The sequence below is a fragment of the Palaemon carinicauda genome, chromosome 1 (assembly GCF_036898095.1).
Source record: "Palaemon carinicauda isolate YSFRI2023 chromosome 1, ASM3689809v2, whole genome shotgun sequence".
Taxonomy (NCBI): Eukaryota; Metazoa; Arthropoda; class Malacostraca; order Decapoda; family Palaemonidae; genus Palaemon; species Palaemon carinicauda.
The window spans coordinates 17,375,182-17,397,957 of record NC_090725.1 but is presented as its reverse complement, the minus strand read 5'-3'; the positions used below and the strand labels follow the sequence as shown (position 1 = coordinate 17,397,957).

Genomic DNA, 22,776 nt, shown 5'->3' with positions numbered 1-22,776 from the left:
ACAGGTACAACTTTCTATTTTCAGGAAATGGACTGTCCCACACCACCTCTAATTCAGACATAATTAAAGAAACTGATTAAAATTTAGACATCTGGCATCTTTGAAAGTTTTAAATTCTCAGAATGTTAATGCTGTTGATGCATTTGGCTATTGCTTTACTTTCATTAAATAAACCTTTAATACCTGCCTAAACTCTCCCAATACAACACTGCCACTCATTTACATATCTAAAGTTACTAACTAAACTTAGCTCAAAGAACATTATGGGTATGCTAAGTATAGCCCTGATGCAAACCTACATTCTATAATACTATGAAGAAAATTCAGCTATTGGCTACGACACAACATAGAAATGTATAAAATTCAGCAGACACATGCAAATAGTCATACCTTCGCAGCATTCATAGGGTGGTTAGGTAAGAGAGATGCACACGAATGCTGTAAATCAGCGCATTATTGTCCCCTCCTTGTAAAACTAATTACTTCCCTACCAAGTCTCTTATCTTTGTGAGGTTGACTCACAACCCTTACCATGTCATTGTTGTCTTTGTGCAGTCGACTCATTGCCCAAAGATGACTTCAAAACAACTGCAAGTTGATAAACGATTTGCCAAAGCTGTAAGATTTACTTTGCTTTGGTAAATCTACCCTTCCAAACTAACTGACATTTTGAGGTCTACTATAGGACGGTGAGATAATACTGTAGTGTATATTACAGTAATATGTACAGTACAGTCAGCCCTCAATCTTCACGGATTTCATCTTGAAGGTTTCAATAATACACTTGTTTAGATCTGCAAGATATCGGAAATAATAGTTTCGATTCTTTGTGGCAGCATCCAAATTAGAATTGCTGCACAGTGCAACCTTTTCCATTAACCTGAGAGACTCTTTTTGGGTCTTGTGCTGCATAACTCTACACAAAACCACTTCTCTGGCTCACTGTCTTTGTCTTGCTCCATCCGTCATTGTGTAAGGATCTCCCACTTGTGTTTGGTTGTCTAGCACCAAGTAGACTTCATCATCATATCAAGCTTACTCTAAGCAGCAGAAAAAGTCAACAACTCTTAGAAGAGAGGGTAGAGCTGCTTGGTAAGTGCAAAGAAGAGTTGTCTTATACAGCCTTAGGATGACCTTACAGGCATGAGTACCGTGAGGTACATGGAGAAAAAATGTGAAAAAGATTTGTGCTCTTGGGACAAGAATTGCCCCATGCAGTGGGAAGAATGTCTCATAAGAGAATGACAAGAGCATGATCTGAATGGAACATACCTTCTTCATGTGGATTGAGGATCAGCATTGTAAAAGAAGAGCTAACTACTCTCTCATCATTTGAGGGTAAAGCAATTCTCTACTCAACCATTTCATGTGAGATGAACTGCAGTAGACCACCAGTCAAAATGCCACATCTATACTGTGTACACCTTTCCCAGCTAGCGAAAGGCTAGTTTCAGAAGTTTAGTGTTTTTTATTGAAGAATGTCAAAATGACTGGTGAGTTGGGCTCTATGGACCACAAGGCAGCAAAACCTTTCCCTGCAGAGCTTCTCAATATCATTGAGAAGGGGTACAAATCATAGCGTGTCTTGAATATGGATGAAACTACTAGGTTTGTGTACATGTACAGTAAAATTGACATGAAAGTTTTATTTTATATTTGATTACACAAATTTTCAATACAGTACATACGCTTACCATAACTGTAAATGTAATCAAGTGTACGTACATACAAATTTTTGAATACATGACAACTTTGACAATTAACATACATATATTATGCTAGTTGAAACTATTGATTATTATAGTATTACCGTAGTGTAAAGTATAACCTCACATTAATTAACCCGTTTATAACGGATCTCAGATGTAAATCCAGATAACCAGAATTGTGTACGGGTGGCGTTGTAAAGACGTATGCTAGTTCTGAGAAATTTATACTAATCTACTGTACATTTATTTGTATAAAGGTAATAAAACTATTTCTATTAAGCTTCCTTGATGTTCATATTGCTTTCATCTCTGGAAGCTTGGAATGTCAACAATACTCCTCAAAATAAAAGAAATTTTCCCATTTACTTTATTACTTCCAATACTGTACATTAATGACTCTAGTAAATCAATGAGACCAGCATCTAAAACCAATGACATCCTGAGCATGTCAGGTAACTTCTTCAGTCTAAAAGTCGACATGGAACGGCATTGATATATGCTCCTCCACTACAGATGTCACATTTTTTATTAATTTTATACTGATTTTCGTTTTTCTAAGATGTCGTTTCCAGATCTGTTAGCATTCACTGCACTGTTGTGCATAAGAATTTATTTTGGGCTATCATGATCTGCTCTTTCTCTCTGCCTCGTGCGTAATAATATTTCTTTAATTTGAAGATTCCTGGCATTGATCAAATTAGAGTTTGAAGCATTTAAGAAGCTTAGCTTACTTTTAGTTTAGGGGTATACACTAGGCTACTTGCTTACAGAGAGACTGATACAATAATACCACTTCAGCCTTTGACTTTTCCAAGTCTGCAAGTTAACTTTAATAGTCATGAGCTTACTTCATTAGCCTCATAGTGGGACCTCTAAAAACCATTTTCAGGTCTAACCTGCCCTGTGTCAAACCCTAGACTCAACTCCACAAGTGTTGGCAAGTAAGGGAAGGGTTCTGATGGTACACGACACCTCCCAAAATTTGTATCATTTGTTAGAGCCTCAAATTCTTTAATTACTTTAGAACCTTCTGCTGAGTAACCTACTCAATCCCTGGAATCTGTTCTTTATACAGATGAGCTCCCCATCCCTGGCAAGATGCATCAGTGAAAAGCAGAAACTCTGGAGGAGAAACCTGTAGAGGTGTTCTGGCTAACAGGTTTAAAGGTTTAAAGGCCACTCATGAATGGCAGAGGTAAGGGACAGAGACATTACCCTATTAAGCAGGACAATGCCCTAAAGACTGACCATATTTACAAATGATCAGCCCCCAAGCCCCCTCTCCACCCAAGTTAGGACCAAGGAGGACCAGGAAATGGCTGCTGATGACTCAGCAGATAGACCTATAGGCTCCCCCAAATTCACCATCCTTAGCGCACAAGCATGGTGAGGTTGCAGCGACCAAAGGAACTAACGAGATTGAACCCATGTCTGTTGATCACCAAGCAAGGATGTTACCAACAGGCCACCACAACCCTTCTTTCAGCCACCAACAGAGATCTGTTCTCACTGCTCAAGGGACCTTCACAACAGTCAATGGCGAGTCTGATGTTTGCAACCACTAGCTATTCAATGTCCACTGCAATGAGCAAAGGTGCATCCTCCCAAAGAGAACTAGCTTCTCGAGGAAGGTGAGGTGACTTATTAGTTTCTTCCAAAGTGAGCTGGAAGAGATTCCTTTTCCAGAAAAGGTGCTGCTACTTGTCTGAACCTTTGAACTTCATCTAAGGACAGAAATATATATCCATGCCCAAGTAATGAAGGTGTCTCTGAGGGACAAGGTTGGACTTCTCTAGCTTTAGCTGGAACCCCAATTCTCTGCAAAAATTAAGGAGGAGATCCCTGTGGTGTATGAACCGTTATCTTGATTCTGCTAGAAGGTAGTCGTTTAGGTACCTAGGGAGCCTTAAACCCATGGTATAAGACCAATCGGACTCTAGGGGAAATGGATAGGTGAATACCTTTAGGGCTGTGGAAAGGCCAAGGCAAAGCACCTTGAACTGGTAAATTTTGTCTCTGAAAAGGACTCTCAAGTATTTTCTTGAGCTGTGACCGACAGAAATCTGAAAACATGCAGCTAGGTTTTATGACATAACAAGCACAGCTTTATCTAAAATTTTTGCTAATATCTTTAGCTTGGAAAGTCTTAGCAACACCTCAGTGGTGTCTCAAATCTTTATTTGCTAGACATTTTTTTATGGAACCCTACTTTATGTGTCATGTTTGTGGAGCTTTAAGACCTATAATAGCTGGTGAGGTACGGTCTGATAGAATGGTGAACTTGGGTGATTGTTTTGATAGAATTACTCTTTTGGGTTGAAGTTTAGTAACAGATTTTTTTTCTATAAAATCATGTGTTTAAATTAATGAAGTTGTTATTAATAAATGAGTAATTACGTGTTAAAACAATTTTTAAAATGTCATTTGTAGTTAAAAATAAGCAAAAGCCTAACTAAAGGTTTGGGATTTTGTTTAATTATTAATCATAAAAACTAAATGCCCTGTCTCTTTCCTTCACTGGCTACCCACCAACAGTAAAGAGTGGGAGTCAGCAATATGAATATCAGGGGAGATTAATAGAAATAAAAAGAACTTTAATGATAAAATTTCTTATTTTCATACTTGTATACGGGCACGCCCAGCCTCTCAACTGATTGGTAGCAATAGGAGGATTGGGAAGTATTTTGACTCTGAGACTGAAGAAGCTACCTGACATGTGCATCAGTTACTGTTGTTAGACTGATCTCATTACTTTACTATAGGCATAAGTGTATTGGAAGGAGAGTAAATAGGAAAATTTCTTCTACTTTAAGGAGTAACGTCAACATTTTAAGCTTCCAGAGACAAAAGCAATATGAACATCAGATCAGCATAGAAACAATAGAAATTTTACGATCAAAACTCTTTTTTTTACTTTATTGATTATTGGCCAATTTCCATAATAAATAGCCTATTCAAGGAATATTCTCATTAATATCTATGTCAATTTATAACAGCCTGCAAGATGGCTTAGAATTGTCTTTTTTGCAATTTTCTTTTCAGGCATAATCACATTTAGATAATGTAATGCGCATTTATATTCTAGTGTTTTCTTAATAAGCCAAAAGTAGTAAAAGACTCAAATCTTATTTCAGCACACAAAGGCAATCATAAATTTTATTTTCCTATCATACGTTGACTTATTTTCAGTAGTTTTATAATTTGAGAATTCAATAATTCTAATAATAATACTTTTAATAATACTAATAATTTTAATAACAACAATTATTTTCATTCATACTTGAATGCAATACTGTACTTATACTATGATAGAAATTCATGAAAACAACATAGTGCAGTACAGTGGGTTACCTAGTGTGTTAGTCCATCATGCGTAGGTAATGGTCAGTGAGTTGGTAGGTTATGAGATGCCCCACCCAAAGGCAGCAAGCATTTGCAAATTCTTGATATCAACGCATGAGGAGGACTGACTGTATGTAGATGATAACTATGAGGTAAATACACTGCACAGCAAAGAATGCATTACTGCTTTTTTGAAAGCACCTCTTCAGCAGGCACTTCTTTAGGTGATACAATATCTTCATTGTCGCTGTCATCCAGTGAAGTAAATTTATTTCCGCTGAGGGAGTACTACCCGTATCTCCCTTTTTTTCCTGGTGAATAACAAAGTGATAGGCAATTCTTGATGTTTCTTTTTCTTATGCATATGGATGTTCTTACAAACTTTTATGGCTCCGTCGATTGCATTTCTGAACTGCAACACATGAATCATCTGCTGGTCCCAATCTCTGGCCACTGTATGAAGTTCTTTTGCTGTTTTTGCTAGAGTTGAGTAGCATTCTAGTGCTAGAATGACTTCCTCTTCTCCTCCTAGATCTTCATGCTCTTTTTCCTTGTCCTTCCTTGTAAACTTCATCATCTACATCAGATCTTCATTTGTTAAGGAATTTGAGTGGTCCTCGTTCAGGTCATTTGTGTCATTGGTAATAATATCTGCGAAGACAACTTCTACAAGCAATTTTGCCCACCTCACTACAATGTCTAATGACAAGTGGTGCATTTCATCAGGAGAAAATCCTTTATAGTCATTGACTGCTTCTGGTCACAATTTTTTCCAGCAAGTGCTGAGTGTTTCTTCTTATCCTTTACAGGCTTCTTGATATTTTGGGGAGGCATTATCATCTGGATCCATAGACTCGACCAGATGTTGCAGAGAGTTTCGCATATAAAGTGCCTTGAAAGCCTGAATAACACCTTGATCCATGGGCTAAATCCAGAATGTCGTGTTTGGCAGTCAGAATTCTACCTCATAAAACAAGTTGTGGTGTGGCCTCCAGACCTGTCTATTAAAAGAAACGCTTTAAAATTAAGGACTCTTCATCAAGAAATAGCTAGACTTAGGCGATGAATTACTGGTGAAACCATTATGATGTAAATGATTTCTTTATACTTGACTTTTGATTGTGCATCCAATGCATTGGCAGCAGGGTCTTATTTTTGGTTTTTGAGGGCCTTTGGGTTTTTAGACTTATAAATAAATACTGGTTTCATCATAAAACCTGCAGCATTTCCACACATTATAAGTTGGAGGCAATATTAGTGAGCCTTGAATCCAGGGGTTCTGACATTGTCCTTTATAATGAAAGTCCTCAAGTGAGTATGTTTCCAAAAGAAGTAGGCTCACCCATACAACTTGTCCTCACATATAAATCCATTCCTCGATGATGGTCTGCAACATCTTAACGTACTCATCAGCAGCCAGTTTATCAGCAGAGGCTGAACCTTAAAATTCATCAAACCAGCCCTTGCTGGCATTAAATTTGGTTGGTTTGGTGGATTTGTTGTAGCTGGTCCAGGTTCTGGGTCATCATCACTCAAATCTGTATTCTTACCATAGAGATTCCTGACCTCCTTGCATTTGGTGTTGGTATCAAGAACAATGTTCTTCCTACAGTCACTTATCCAAAATGCTATAGCTGACTCCATCCTTTCAATAGACTTATTGCGGGAAGTAACCAACTTTCTCGCTGTCTTGTTAAAAGTGACATATGCTGTCATCCTTATATTCTTTTTGCCCTTCTTGATGAAGCAAATGATAGATTCATTGATGCCATAATGGTAACCTACATCCACATAACTCCTCCCTCTCTTATGCATGTCAAGGAGTTTCAGGTAGTTTCATCTTCTCTGCTACAGTAAGCATCTTCTTATGATGATTAGGTTAACTGCTAGAAGAATTAGAAGGTGATAAATGTTTGGTGGAATTGCAGGGATTGAAAGCAATTCAGAATTCAGGCAAAAAGGCAAAACAAACCTCACAAAATACACAAAAGATGCAAGGCGATGCCATGTACATAAGGGTAGAAACAAACCGGAGAGCATGGGACCCTGAGTGATGTAGTTTGATGGAGAGTAATCTTGTGGTCCAACAGTCAATCATCGGCCAGAATACTGTTCAGCGTGCTCTGATTAGTTGTGTCACCTCCACCGGCCAATAGTGTGTTCTTGTACAAAATAATTTGAGAAAGATGGCTACTATCCTCACACTTACCAAGTTTCATTTTCCATACAGATGCAAAGATTCTGTCACCAACAGCACACTAAGCATTTTCTTCTTCCTAACAAATTGTATGCATTGCATTCTCACTACCAAACCTAATGTCTGTATCTTTATTTATTACTATAATTTACTTTATAAATGCTTAGACCAAAAAGAACTTTTAAAAAATATCTAAATCTAAAATATTATAAAACTTATCTGGATGAAGAAATAAAATGAGTCCGCGATGTAAATTTACATACTGTAATGGTAATATTCGTAAATCCACAATGTTCTGAGGGTGCAATTGGTGAACTGCGTTATGGTGAGGGATTACTAATAAATCTAGGAAAAGACATCTTTTAGAATCCCTAATAATATAAATAACACTTTTATAACGCTTCAACACAATCTGGAGGAGGTAAACAAAGTGACGACTTATTAAGAAGACTAAAAGACAACACATTTACATCATACCCATGACAGGGTTATTGCTCTTAATCACTAGATTGTCTCAATACTGTACAAGAGGCTTAAGCCTATTGAAACGAAAGAAAAAGGGAAAAGTTTTATTTTGGAGTAAACGTCGATATAAGCCAAGCTTAAGAGAGGGAGGTTAGTAGAAATAAATACAGTACTCAATATCTATAAGGCAGAGACAATGGTCGGGTACCACTGAAATGACAAGGATAGGATGAGTAAGGGGCCTTGGGTGGTTCCCGTGGACACATAAGACTCGGTTTCTACCCCGTAAGGACACAGTTTCTACTCTGCAGTATGAGTATAATACCATGTTAGTTTTGGTTTGTAGATATTAGCTATGTGACTCACACATAAGATTCATAAAAATCAAGCAATACAGAAGGTCTAAAAACACGCTAGTAATTAGAGCAGCAACAGGGAAATTAAATGGCCCACCACAAAAAATAATGAAGTATGCTGAGATGAAACATGCAAAAAACACCCGTCTAAAGAAAATTGCATCAAGCTTTCAAAAAGACAAGTTACGAAATATTAAAAAGAGAAGTGTTAAAGACTCCAGTTTATAAGTTGGTAATAACATGCAGAAAATTATCAAGATACTGAAAACATCACTTACATGCAGAACCTGATCAAGGTATTGAAAACAACAATTCAAAACATTCACAGAGAGAATTGAGCATTCAAAATTGGTGCACTATATGAAAACAGGATTAAAAAAAAATGCTTAAATATTTTTGTTTTTGCAGCAATGATAATCAACAGAATATCACTTCAGACTTACTACAATGCAGTACAACAGATTGGTGAAGTTTGTTTTAAAATTGTAAATTTGAATTTTAACTTTTTAGCAACTAAATAGAAAGTAATTTACCTGCGTAAGTTCCTTGGCGATTTCAATAAATAATTTTTCTACATTGTCAGCTTCTTTAGCTGAAGTTTCAATAAAGTACATGTTGTGGCGATGTGCAAATTCTTCACCTACATGAGTAGGAAGTTCCCGATCTTCTCGATCAGTTTTATTTCCTATAGTTCAGGGACATTGAGGAAAAATGGGTTAGTACAATACAACTAATTCTAAGAAATTAATTATCTATTTAATATGAGCTATGCTTTCTTTCAGTTGGAGAAAAATATAAGTTAGTGTTAATGAAGCTATAATTTAAGCACTAACTAAAAAGAGAAAGGTTATCAAAGATGAAGTTAAGGAATAATCCAAAGTAACAGTATACTCTAGGAGATAATTCTGCTTCACAATAAACTCATTACTTATAATATAGCATATTTCATGTATCAACAGAATCCCAGACACATCAGACATCTTTAGATAAAAAAGCAGGTTCATGTAAGAAGACAGCCAAGGACCAGTGCTCTTGGATCCTCAGGTAAGTAAATTACCTCATTACTTCTGTGCCAGAGAACCAACAGGTTCATTTCTTGTGTGCCTAGCAAATCATTCACAGTCTGCTACAGTCCTATAGTTTGCAAGCTTTGAATTTTGACTTCAGGCTTTCAGAACCTTTTCATTGAGACTTTTCTTTGTCTCAGCTGTGCATCTCATTCATTTTATATTTCCTGTCAGAATAAAACCCTTTTCAAGTTGTTTTTAGGAGGATTGCTATTTCCCGTGGAAGACTTTTCAGGGTTGGTGATAGACATTTTGCCAGGATATAGCATGACTTGACCTAAAATCAATAATCAAATGTCTTTAAAGTTACGAGTTGCATATACAACTATAGCCATTCTTAGGTTCTTTCATGATTGACAATTCCTGTCTCCAAGACCTCCGACCAAAGTATGAATCTTCAACTTCTAATGGATGGTAGACAGCAAAGAGTTTCCATTGCCTAATTCAACTTCTTAAGAGGATTCAACATTTGAATTGGACTGGAACCAAAGAAATTATAAAGAACAATCCACACATTTAGCTTTCAAATTTCAAGGTTGATTGTTCTGGCCAAAAATTAAGACTTGAAGGAGGCTTTTCTTCCTGCTTCAAGATGGACACCATACAATATTTCATAAGGAAACTAACTATGATCATAGGTAGGAAGAGTTTCCAAGTCAAGAGTCTTGGATAAAATCAAAAGGGACGAAACAAAGGAAAAATTAAATTTGAGTGCCATGGGACATGTGCCCGGACGTAACAATAAACAAACTATCAATAACAAACCAAAGGCAAATACAGCTACAAAGGTTCACAGGTACTTTGGCCAAAGGCCTTTCAAGTGTTAGTCAAACCTGATTTTGACAGCTTCTTCCCTCTCTCCCTGAATTAGGATTTAGGCTATATTTCCAGAAATGAGTTAGTTGAGTCAGTAATCTGAACTTTTGAAATAATAAATATTTCCAATGAACCCTAATGTGTATTTAGTATTTTCGAACCAAATTCCCCAACTCCCAATGCTGCTAATTTCTTGTTGCTAACTGGCCAAACTGCACAAGAACAGAGTAAAGTGGTATATCACTTTAAGTCCAGTTTGAAATAAGTTCAATTCGGAATGCAGTATGTTTAGTTTGGATAGGAAAAAACTGTCTTGGATTAAGTCTATTGCTTGGAATACATATCACATGCTATAACTTCTTCAGGTGAAAATAAAACACAAGGCTGTGCACTATATTGGTTACAACTCTGTTCACACTTGAAACAAAGCCAAAAGCATCAGTATGCCTATAACCTATCCATAAAATCTTTTATATGTTTACGTAAATTTGGCAGTGGCACAGAGTATGCTGAGAATGACAATTTATACCATAATGAAAAAAAAAGAACACTATTTAATCAGCTAATGTTGCAAATGGGTTAAATTAATAACAAAACAAAGGTAAAAGACATTAGAACAGGTTGAAAATTTTCTTTTGATATTGATAAAAGAAAAATTGATAGACTGGATTAGTGCTCTAGAGGTGATGGTTTGCAAGAAAGCAAATGTGTTGCATGCTAATCTTTTGAAAAGCACAGTAGGATCAAGTAAAGAAAGTTAAGTGTTTAAAACTAGCAATGGGCAGTTTGATCATTTCAAAATGAGTAGGCTAACAAATGCAGTATTGTTGCAAGACATTAAGAGGTAGTCAGTGCCAACAAAAGTGCTATCAAGGACTTCTCACAGAGTTTGGGGAATGTATAGTGGCCGAGGGCTTTGTTCCTTAACAAAGGGTTGTGGCAGCATTGCTGCAAGACATTAAGAGGAAGCCAGTGCCAACAAAAGTGCTGTCAAGGACTTCTCACAGAGTTTGGAGAATGTGTAGTGGCCGAGGGCTTTGTTCCTCAACAAAGGGTTGTGGCAGCATTGCTGCAAGACATTAAGAGGAAGCCAGTGCCAACAAAAGTGCTGTCAAGGACTTCTCACAGAGTTTGGAGAATGTGTAGTGGCCAAGGGCTTTGTTCCTCAACAAAGGGTTGTGGCAGCCTATTGGAAACATCCCTACCTGGCATTCTGCCAGACTTGGGTTTGACATAAGCTCAAGCTTGATAATTTCTATACTATATGCAACCTCATCATCCTTGTGAGCAAAGGATTGGGGTTTGGGGGAGCCTCTAAATCTACCTGCTGAGTCACCAGCAGCCATTGTCTGGCCCTTCCTAGTCCTAGCTTGGGTGGAGAGGGGATTGGGTGCTAGTCATACATACATAAGGTCAGTCTCTAGGGCATTATCACTGTCCCTAGCCTCTACCATTCATGAGCCTCATTAAAAATCTTTAACGTTTGGAAGAAATTTCAAAAAGTTGCATATAAAGACACTTTTTCACGAGCAATTCGTAAGTGGACTTTGACACAGTTAACAACGACAGAGTTTGGAGGAATTTCTGCCCAGAAACTGTAGCTGAAAGAGAACGAGGGCTTTGATGATAGTCATATACGCCTGAATGTAAGAGATATTGACATGGAAGAGTTACTGGATGATCAAAGAAAAGAGCTGGCTACTGTGGGGCATCAGGAGCTTGAGAAGGAGGAACGCATGCCAAAGAGAGATGCACTCTCTTCAAGTTTAGAGGATGAGGCGATACTGTACAGAAAACACTATTTCACTAGCAAGGAAATCTTTACAAAATGAGTGAATGTCCAAAATTTTGCAAAGTACCACTTCTACAAAGCTTAAATAATCCATAATAAATTTATCATTGCCTGGGACAACAGACAATATCACATTTTAGATACATCCAGCCATTCCAGCCCCCACTGCGGTCACACTCCTATTTGAAAGACGAAGGTTTGTTTTTGATTCAGAACAAACGGATCTTGTTGCAGACATAGGGTGCAAGACACTTGTATCACAAAGGAGAGAATATTTATTTTTTTTTTAAAGTTGAGAAGCTTTTCTCTCTAGGGTAATAGCAACACCATGGATATTAATTAAAATCTATAAAAATAATACCAATACCCCCTACTGAGACAGAATTTTATGAACTTGAATTATTACAGTAAGACCTCACATTAATAAGACTTCCTCAAGTCAGAAACCTTCCCAGTTAGTATAGTTCTAGTCAAAAAATATTTTGTTGCACTCAAACTTTTGAAATTAAAATACCTGTATTCTATTTTACTCATCATTAATCCTTTATATATAAAACCATCATCAGAAGGATGAGGAAGGTAATCAAATTTTATATACCAACTCATTAGTGGAAGGATGAGGTAAGTCAAGATGATACAAAAAAGGGAACTGGCAATTATCCTATACAGTAGCCTACTATAAAAAATTACAAGATTGTAGTATTAGAATCTCTCCCTCCCTCTTTAAGAAAATGGCAGTACATGAAAATCATCCCTGACAAGCCTCCTCCCATTCTCTCCAACCCTTAACTTACATAAAAACGTGAGTATACAGCTTTTTGTACATAAGATACACACAGTCAGTCTCTCTCTCTCTCTCTCTCTCTCTCTCTCTCTCTCTCTCTCTCTCTCTCTCTCTCTCTCTCTCTCTCTCTCTCTCTCTCAAACACATTTAAAATAAACACCAATAAAGCAACTCCTATGATTAAACAAACGGCGCAAAAAAACATAAAATAATGCGATTCATCACTCAGGAAAAATGTCTTTTCAAGCAAATGTCCCTGATTTTATGTTATGCAATGATACAGTAACACCTGAAATATAACATTATCTATTTCTCAGCAAATCTGATTTTTCTTCTCTCTCTTTCACTTTCTCTCAAAATACTGTATATATCAAAACAATTCTAAGAAATTTTCTATAATTTATATTTTGCTCAGGAAGCCCCTCTAGTCAACATAGTGAGGTCTTACTGTATTCTCATCTATACTAAAATACTTACCCACAAGTACTCTCAGGACCTTACAGCTAGCATACTGCTCAATTTCACGGAGCCAGTCAGGTAAACAATCAAAAGTAGGTTGCGAGGATATATCATACACTAGGATCAGGGCATGAGCAGATCGATAATACGATTGTGTAATCGAACGAAATCTCTCTTGCCCGGCTGTGTCCCAGATTTGTAACTGAAAGAAAAAATTAGGTTACATATTCCATTACATAAGGATTTAGACTTAAGTTATTGAGAGCAGATCTCAAGGCACATTACTAGTTATGGAAAACCGAAAACCTCAGATGAAGTTTCATTAGGAATACTTCAGACTGATCTGATGAAACAAAAACTTGAATAACATTTTTAATGCTAACCTTTATCTTTTCTCCCTCAATTTCTACAGTTTTAATCATAAAATCCACGCCAATCGTAGCTCCCTGCCCTGGAGGAAACAGCCCCTGAAAAAGAATTTAAACATTGAGGAAAAACATTGTACCAATAATAATTCTTTTTCAAATTATAGTACAGCTATAATTGTCATGGTATCTGCTATACTTTATAAATTTCAAATCTTGTATAGCCATTTGTAAATGCAAGAGACAACTTAATATATAATAATTGGCAATCATGTTAAATTTTGGCAAAAAAATTAGAATTTGCTCTGAATGTTTTCAACTTTCACTTTAAGAACCACAGTATGCATCTTTTTGACAATCTAAAAACTTACAAAAAAATTCATCATAAACTATGTCATTTCAGTACATACCTATTAGTGTATTACTTTACTGGACCATGAGATTCTAGGGTGATTGTGCAGCAAAAGAGTGAAAACAAGAGTTTTCCCAAACTTCAACTAGCTCAACCAGGGTGATTGCAATTACTTAGTGCCCATTCTCCAAGATTAGAATTTGTTTATACTGTATATCCATCTTTACTTTACTTTTGAGCCCTCTAGTTTATCAAAGGGTTTGCTTATGATTACATGTATTGGATAAGGATTGAAATAATTCTGTCTGGAAAATTTGAATTATTTCAATTATTCCCCATACAGTGTCCCAAAATAATCTATACATTCTTTGACTTTGACTTTGAATAGCTAATAAACTTATTTTTCCTATTTCAGATTCGATTTTGGAGTAAGAACGGCAGATACTGTGCTTACGTTCGAGCAAAAAAAATTTGTTCTGAAAACCTTCTGGAAATGTGAAAATAAAGCTGAAGTGCAAAGACAATTTACGAGTGAGTTCCACAGAGATGCCCCAATAAACACACGTCACCATTTCACGAATCGTAGATAACTTTGAGAATCATGGGACCATCCAGTGCATGAGAAAAGGACATTCAGGATGAAAAAGAACATCGACATGCCCAACTAAAGAGCAAGATGTTATTGCCAATGTTCAGAATTCCCCACGAAAATTTGTTCGTCAACTGTCACGTAAGACAGGTATCCCAAAATTGAGCGTCCATCGCATTTTGAAGCGTGCGCAATGGAAAAATTTTATTCCAGTGCTAGTTCATGTTCTAAACGAAGATGACCTGATCGAAGGATTGAATTCTGTGAGGGGTACCGTGCACGATGTGCAGACGATAACACGTTTTCACTGAAAATTATCTGGGGTGACGAAGACACATTCAAATTAAATGGCTCGATAAATCGCCATAACTGCAGTTACTGGGCACAAGAAAATCCTCAGCTTACAGTGAAACGGCACTTGAATTTGCCTGGAGTTACTGTCTGGTGTGGACTTTCAGCTAGGGGACTTATTGGGCCATTCTTTTTCGAAGGCACAGTGACTGGATTGAATTATCTCGACATGTTGCAAGAATTTGCTATGCCATGCTGCCAAGAACAATTTGGAGATGCCGAGTTCTAGTTCCAACAAGATGGTGCAACCCCACACTTTCATCATGATGTGAGAGGATATCTGGATGAAAACCTGCAAAACAGATGGATTGGAAGAAGAGGGGCCACTGCATTTCCTGCAAGGTCGCCAGATTTGACACCAATGAACTTTTTTTTGTGGGGATTTTTAAATGACAAGGTGTACAGCAGAAAACCTAAAACCACTGAAAAACTTAGAGAGGCAGTTGAAGAAGAATGTGCTCAGATACCGAGAGAATAACTACTAACAGTTTGTAGTTCCATATTTTCACGATGCGAAAAGTGTATTGAGCAGAACGGCAACCAGTTTGAACACTTTATGTGAGCTGATCTTTGTTTTTAACATTCTCAAATTGCCCCATGTATCATAACTTTTTCGCTCTGAACTCTCAAAATCTTCAAATGTGTATTGTTTGTCTCCAGTGAATCTGTCTTCCACGTTAATATCAATAAATTGAACAAGTTGCAAAAATCCACATTAATATCAATAAGTTAAACAAGTTGTAAAAATCCACATTAATATCAATAAATTGAACAAGTTGTAAAAATCCACGTTAAAATCAAGATTGAACAAGTTGTAAAAATCCAGAGAGTATACATTATTTTAGGGCACCTTGTATCTATATGCTGAATACCATATTTAATTGGAAGGAATGATTGTCTCTGGGGATAGGGAAATATCAATAGCAACATGGAATTTGTAGGTTAATGAAAAATTCCTAGTGTTTATTATGTATAATCATGTACTCTGCTACTTTTACTTGTAGCAGCTTGAGGATGGTGATAGACTTAAGTGTTTTTCTTCTTATTACAGGGGCATGAAAAATATCAAGAGATGAGGCTTACTGTAGTTATCTACACTACAGGTAACTGCCCTGGCCTAGAACATTTTCGTAAAACCACAGACATGTCAGCCAAACTAAATGCTACCTAAAAATGCAAGGGAATATCCCTTACGGGAACTGTCCGCTATGTCTTGCATTTTTTTCTAATTATTCAAAACACACATTTTCTATAAATGTTTTAGAAATATATAATACCTTCATCATACTAAAAACTTTGTCAATTGATCAAAAACTTTTTGATTTATTGGCAAAAATCATGATTTAAAAAAAAATTTAGGTAGCTTTAAAAACTTTATAAACTGAATAATTCTGTGACAGAATTTCGATTTTCCTTTTACTTTTTTTAATGAATTTTTTCTTAATTTTCTTCGTCTAGAGAGAAAATAATCATGAAAAAAAGAGAAAATGGAAAATCAAAATTCTGTCATACAAAATTGTGGGACTCTTTATTCCTCTTTCCAATGATATCTTTCTCTCTAAAACTGAACAATAAATGACTGACAAAAAGCTACTGACATGCAAATAAGTATGTTTTCGAGGTATAAGCTCTCAAAGATTTGCATTTAAATTTTTGCTTTTTTCTTAGAAAAAGCAAAATAACATTATCATGATAACCTTACTTAGTAATTTTATTGTTTATGCCTACATGAAGGCTCCCTAAACGAGGTATTTAAACCCTAAGTTTACTAATACACTTAGTGTGAGGGTGTCATGAGTTTCCAGCAGCCTCTCTCATTGTTACCAGAGTTTTGGTTCAAATGTTCCAGCTTTGTACTCTTTTTCATGATTCCCTCTCTTCTTGGTTCTTTTTTGTTACTCTCTGTTTGCTTTTTTGTTCTTTCTTTGACCTTAAGTAACATTGGCCTTGCTATAAAATTCACGAGGACATTGTGAAAACCCAATGTACATACGAACTGGAAGTAAAAAAACACACGTGCATCATAACTTCTATACGTCTTTGGAAACTCTGGCTGGTCTTCTCGTAGATCACAGCTTGCATCTGCCTACCCTCTCCCAATGCTTTCCAACTCTGCCAGACGTACGAGATTTCGAAACACGAGTGTAAAAATCACTGTATATATGCAAAAAAAAAAAAAAAAACGGAAAGACGGTTCTGTCAAACTCAGTAATGCAGATGATGCAGTTAGAATGATGTCATCATTTAAAGACCACTTGACCACTTTATCTTTATTATCTGTAGAAATAATTGGCTGAAACTTTTGCATACATAAAAACAATAACTTTATTTTTTTATTTTTTCAAGTTGTTACATCATCCGCCATAGCGAATGGTCTCCTTAAACACAACTATGTGTACCTCTAAATACCACAAAATTCCATACCATGAAAATGTAGAGAGGATAAGTAACAAATAAAACTTCCCTTAGGTTTAAGCTAATGTCCCTCAGTGAGACTAATGGACCAAATGTACGGCATGAATCATTGATAAACTGAATGTCCCTAAAAAACAATTTGGATATATGTGTTTTAGGATTATATGACCTAGATTTGGGGTCTATGAGGTGATTCAGTAGCCAAGTGCAGCCATGGAAAACTATGCTATACAGTTACAACATGGTTAAAAGTTGAATTGTTGGATAGCAAGACAGAAAAAAAGGAAGAAGGAGCAGAGGTAAAGTGGAGGGATATACAGTAAATTTGGTGCTTCTAGGACTGAGAAACACAGCAAAGACCTTTTACTAATTCCAATTGAGAAAGGAGTTAGACAGGGAGACCACATCTCTCTTAAATTATTCACTTTGTGCCTCTTAGCAGTTTTCAATAACTTAGATTGAGAAAATGTAGGAATTAATATATGCCTTAACATCTTGAGATTTGCAGATGACATGGTTCTGTTTAGTGATTCATGAGAGGAAATGCAAGAGATGATGGAAGATTCGAATAGAGAAAGCAGAAATGTGGAACTGAAAATGAATATGAGTGAAACTAAGATAATGTTCAATGAAAATGCAGAAAAAAACAAATAAGGGTTATAGACGAACCTCTAAAGATTATTAATGGCTTACCTGTGTAAATCGACGCACCAGACAAGTTTTCCCAACGCCGGCATTTCCAATTAGCACCACCTTAAAAAGAAACTTATAGTCCTCCATAGTGAAGGCTGCTTGCACTCCTGTAAAATAAAAAGTATCCTATTAACAAAAACAAAAAAAAATGTCTTCAGAATAACCTACACCAGAGCTCTTCATATATTCCAATGACCTCATTTGTTACAGAGTATTTCTTTTTAATTCAATTGTAAACAAACTTGCATCATTTGCATGTGAAACCATTTTCAAGCACACATAAACCTTGTTTACAATTAGTTTCCAGTCTCAAATAATGTACTCAATTATGCGTAACTTTGTTAAACTTGAAAAGGAATGATGGATAATAACAAAATAGAATATACCGAACTGATTCACTTCTCAATTTTTCTACTTTGGTCAAGAGGATTTCAACATGAAACTTAATAAAAGACACTATTTTACAAATTATATTGTACTTGTTACTGTAGAGTACTTCTATATTCTTTCATCATAAGTTTTCATTACTTCAAAAAGATATCTCTTATTACTGTCTCTAAGTATTCATATAAATATTCAAATCAAAATAAAATCTACCAGTAACACTTGATAAAGAATATTTTTTCTAAAAAAACAAGAAAAAAAAAAACAAGCACAAGGGAAAACCATTTTTAATAACTTATAGTACAATTTAAGAAATAATAACATGACCAATAAAAATATCAACAATAAAAACTGTCCTTTTATCAAACCTGCAAAACTTGATAAACGACCTCATTTAATATCTAACTACTTGAAATACTTATAACATACCTACGAAATCCATATCAGGACTTTCTGTATTCAGGTAATAATCAACAACTACTGTACAATACTATAAAGGTAAACTTTTATCTCATGATAAGATAATCTGGATTACATCGGGGAATTCACACGCGTTTCTAAATAAATAGCTTGCAAGAGGAATGTAGAAACTACTTTAGTCAATTTTTTTTAGCGAGGCAGATTCGCACCAACTCGCAGCGGTGCCCTTTTAGCTCTGAAAAGTTTCCTGATTGCTGGTTGGTTGGACAAGATAATTCTAACCAATCAGCGATCAGGAAACTTTTCCGAGCTAAAAGGTCACTCCAGTGAAAATAACTATAGAAAATGTGGAGGGCCTCCAAAAACGTTGATTGAGGAGGCAACAGATAATTAGCCTAATATATGAAACCTAAACACAAGGATAAAAGACTTACTAGAATGAAATTAAAGGATGGTAGATGAGAAAAAGAATATAAAAATAAACTGAGATTTGGGTAATAATGAAAGAATAGAGGAGCTCTTAGGAACCCCAAATGAAGTATAAATTCAAGAGCAGGTAAAACAATACAGAGCAGAATTCAAGAACTTACAAAGTTGCCATAAACAGAGTGGGGAAGGTGAAGAATAAGAGGGAGGATAAATAACTGAAAATAAACAAAATAGATAAGGAAAAGAAAAAAAAAGAGGAATAAATAGGAGACGTTATAAGATTAGGCCATTTTGGAGAATTAACATAAATAATGTACAAGTACTTTGAAGCAGGAAATTGTTAAGAAGGCCCGGAGTGTAGATTCTACCATAAGAGAGGGAAACTAAACAAAATAACAGTAGCAATGGAGAAAGGGTACCATGCAGGCAGAATGAGATCAGGGAAGCCGATCGGGACTACGGTCTAACCCCAAAAACCAAAGCAAAGTCCTTCAAAAAGAAGGCAACAGTGCTTACCCCATACAAATGGGAATAAGCACGTTAATAGAAGAAGAATGAGATAGGGAGATGTCAATGGGGGAGAAACATGTACATTTTGGCATGAAACACGAACAATGCGAAACAGGAATAGAAAAAATGAGAGAAATAATATACCACCTAGCAGAAATAAAAATAGGTATTTTTTTTTCGGAGAAAATGCATTGTCCGTATAATAAAGGAGGCTGCAGATTCAAATTGGCCAGGAAATAAATACAGGGAGAACATTATTGGTAGTAACAGCTGAGGATTCCCCAATAAGATCAGTCATAAAAACAATATCGAAGACATAGAAGACAAGGAGGGGCCCAATAAAAAAAATATTTTTAGAGCAAAGGGTCGAAGAGATATCCAAACTCAGGGACGAAAATCAGTTACTATTATTATTATTATTATTATTATTATTATTATTATTATTATTATTATTAGCCAAGCTACAACCCTAGTTGGAAAATCAAGATGCTATAAGCCCAAGGGCTCCAACAGGGAAAAATAGCCCAGTGAGGAAAGGAAATAAATAAATGAGAATAAATTAGCAATATATCATTCTAAAAACAGTAAGTGTCAAAACAGATATATCCTATATAAACTATTAACAACGTCAAAAACATCTGTCATATATAAAAAAAAAAAAAAAAAAAAAAGACTCATGTCAGCCTGGTCAACATAAAAATATTTGCTCCAACTTTGAACTTTTGAAGTTCTACTGATTCAACTACCCGATTAGGAAGATCGTTCCACAATTTGGTAACAGCTGGAATAAAACTTCTAGAATACTGTGTAGTATTGAGCCTCATGGTGGAGAAGGCCTGGCTATTAGAATTAACTGTCTGCCTAGTATTACAAACATGATAGAATTGTCTCGGGAGATCTGAATGTAAACGATGGTCAGTTATGAAAAATCTTATGCAACATGCATAATGAACTAATTGAACGACGGTGCCAAAGATTAATATCTAGATCAGGAATAAGAAATTTAATACACCGTAAGTTTCTGTCCAACAAATTAAGATGAGAATCAGCAGCTGAACACCAGACAGGAGAACAATACTCAAAACAAGGTAGAATGAAAGAATTAAAACACTTCTTCAGAATAGATTGATCACCGAAAATCTTGTAAGACTTTCTCAATAAGCCAATTTTTTGTGCAATTGAAGAAGACACAGACCTAATGTGTTTCCCAAAAGTTAACATGAAAACAAAGATGCCAGATGGAAGGAATGATAAATAAAAAGATTGCAATGGCAGATGTCAGTACGAGGCCTTATAATGCAGGAACGGCCGTGAGTAAACTTAATGCAGTACGTAGAAGTAACACCAGCGAGGGGTTATTTAAAATAGAAAGAATGTAAGACGTAGTATAAGAAATACAACGATATATAGAGTGCAAGTTCTATTATGTAAATCTAAGAGGGGATTAAATGAAAAATTAGTATCTTTGGAGGAGATAATGAACAAACCTATTGTCCTCAATAATTTGTCGGACTGAAACGCTATTAGGTAAAAAAGAAAAGTCGTATTTGAAGGATATAAAAGTTTATGAGAATAATAGAAGCACAGGATGAGGTGGAATGCAGTATGATTTAAAGAAGAGTTGGGAAGTGTAGCAACTTAACAGAATCAAAAGTCAAAGACTCTTGAAGCAATCTGGATAAAAATTAACAATGGTTACATTAAAATTAGAATAGGTGCAGTGTATGCTCCACAAGAAAGTAAGAGAACTAGGAAAGAAAAAGTGGAAATTATGAAGTAATAAAAAAGTCTAGAAGGTAGACATGAACAGAGAAAAATGGATAATAGAGGGGTATTTTTATTGTAAAACAGGAGGGGGAATAGTGGGAAATTATGCAGAATAGGTGGGAGGCTGCTTGTACAATAAGTAGAAACTATAAATTTCAGCATTTTTAATATTCACGAAAAATTGTAGAGGGAAATAGACAAGAAGTTAAAATGGAAAAAAAAAATTAATGTCAAAATGGAAAACTAACAATAATAGATAATAGAATAATTAGAAAAGATGATGGGGAAGAGCAACGGTAACACCCAATAAAGTAACGGATAAGATTACATATAGTTCACAGATCACTACAATGGTACATGAAATGAACTGGAAGATGACAATTAAGCAAAGTAACCAGAAGAAAAAAATTCTGAATTTGAAAAGGTTTGAAAAGGATACCGACACTGCACGACTTTTGAAAATCACCCAAGGTAGTGGAAGCATAAAAGAGAAAAGTGTAAAATATAGCAAGTGAAAGTCAATGAGAGAAAGAAAAATTGTAGTAAAAAAAACAAAAAAAAAACATGAAGGGTAAGACCATTAATGAAGATGAAAACGAACATAAAGAAGACTAGATTGAAGGCAAGTAATAAAGAAAACAAACGACTCCTTGGATTTCAAGAAACACTCACAGGTGGGAGGGGGAGGGGGGTGGGGGTGGGAAGGGTTGATTGTGTGCGTGCGCGCGCGTGTGTGTGTGTGTGCCTTGGTGTAGACGTCACTTTTGACGACACGAATCCTCTAGTGTTAAATAATGAAAAAAAAAAAAAAAATTAAAGTAAGTTTTGATGATACAACAGGGCATTTGTTTAGTTGTAGAGAATTAAGAAAATCAAGAAAATGACAGAAAATACAAATAAGATTATGCAAACAGCGGGTGAAGTAAAAATTAAAAGGCAGCATTCTAGGCTTTCAAAAGAAATGATAGATGGACATAATGTGCCTACGGTAATATGACTACCATCAGAAATAAAGACCGGGTACCAATAGAATGTGTTGCTGGTTAAAAAAAAATTGAACATCATTATATGACCTTTTTCAAGTCAGAAACGGTAATATTGAGAGGAAAAACAACAGGAAAAAAACTAATGAATTGATATTCAGGTGGTTGGTGGAAAAACGTAAACTACAAAATCTCCCCTAAATAATAGAGCAAATGTCTGATTTTATATATACATATATATATATATATATATATATATATATATATATATATATATATATATATATATATATATATATATATATGTGTGTGTGTGTGTGTGTGTGTGTGTGCTTGTGCGTGCGTGTGTGTGTGCGCTTGTGCGTGTGTGCGTAATCTTTCCTGCCACGTTCGAGGGGAGAGGGAGTTGTCATACCCTGGTGAGAGGGGGCACCCGTTGAGGTACATTCAGAAACAAACTCTTTTTCCACAAATTGTCGAACCAGCGGGTTATAGTTAGGCACGGGGGAGGGTTGGAAGGGTTGACTATGT

General features: G+C 35.8%; 1 protein-coding gene across 3 annotated transcripts in view; it reads right to left on the bottom strand.

The window, feature by feature from the left end:
* The window catches only part of Rab30 (RAS oncogene family member Rab30), a 58,016-nt gene that overhangs the window by 20,766 nt on the left and 14,474 nt on the right, over nucleotides 1-22,776 (bottom strand). For all 3 annotated transcript variants that reach the window (XM_068380491.1, XM_068380511.1, XM_068380502.1), the window contains exons 2-5: nucleotides 17,753-17,859; nucleotides 13,371-13,454; nucleotides 13,006-13,189; nucleotides 8,603-8,754 (exon numbers count right to left, since the gene is read on the bottom strand). In XM_068380491.1, coding sequence (XP_068236592.1) covers nucleotides 8,603-8,754; nucleotides 13,006-13,189; nucleotides 13,371-13,454; nucleotides 17,753-17,839 — 507 coding nt within the window. In that variant the 5' untranslated portion in view covers nucleotides 17,840-17,859. The remainder of the gene's footprint in view (nucleotides 1-8,602; nucleotides 8,755-13,005; nucleotides 13,190-13,370; nucleotides 13,455-17,752; nucleotides 17,860-22,776) is intronic.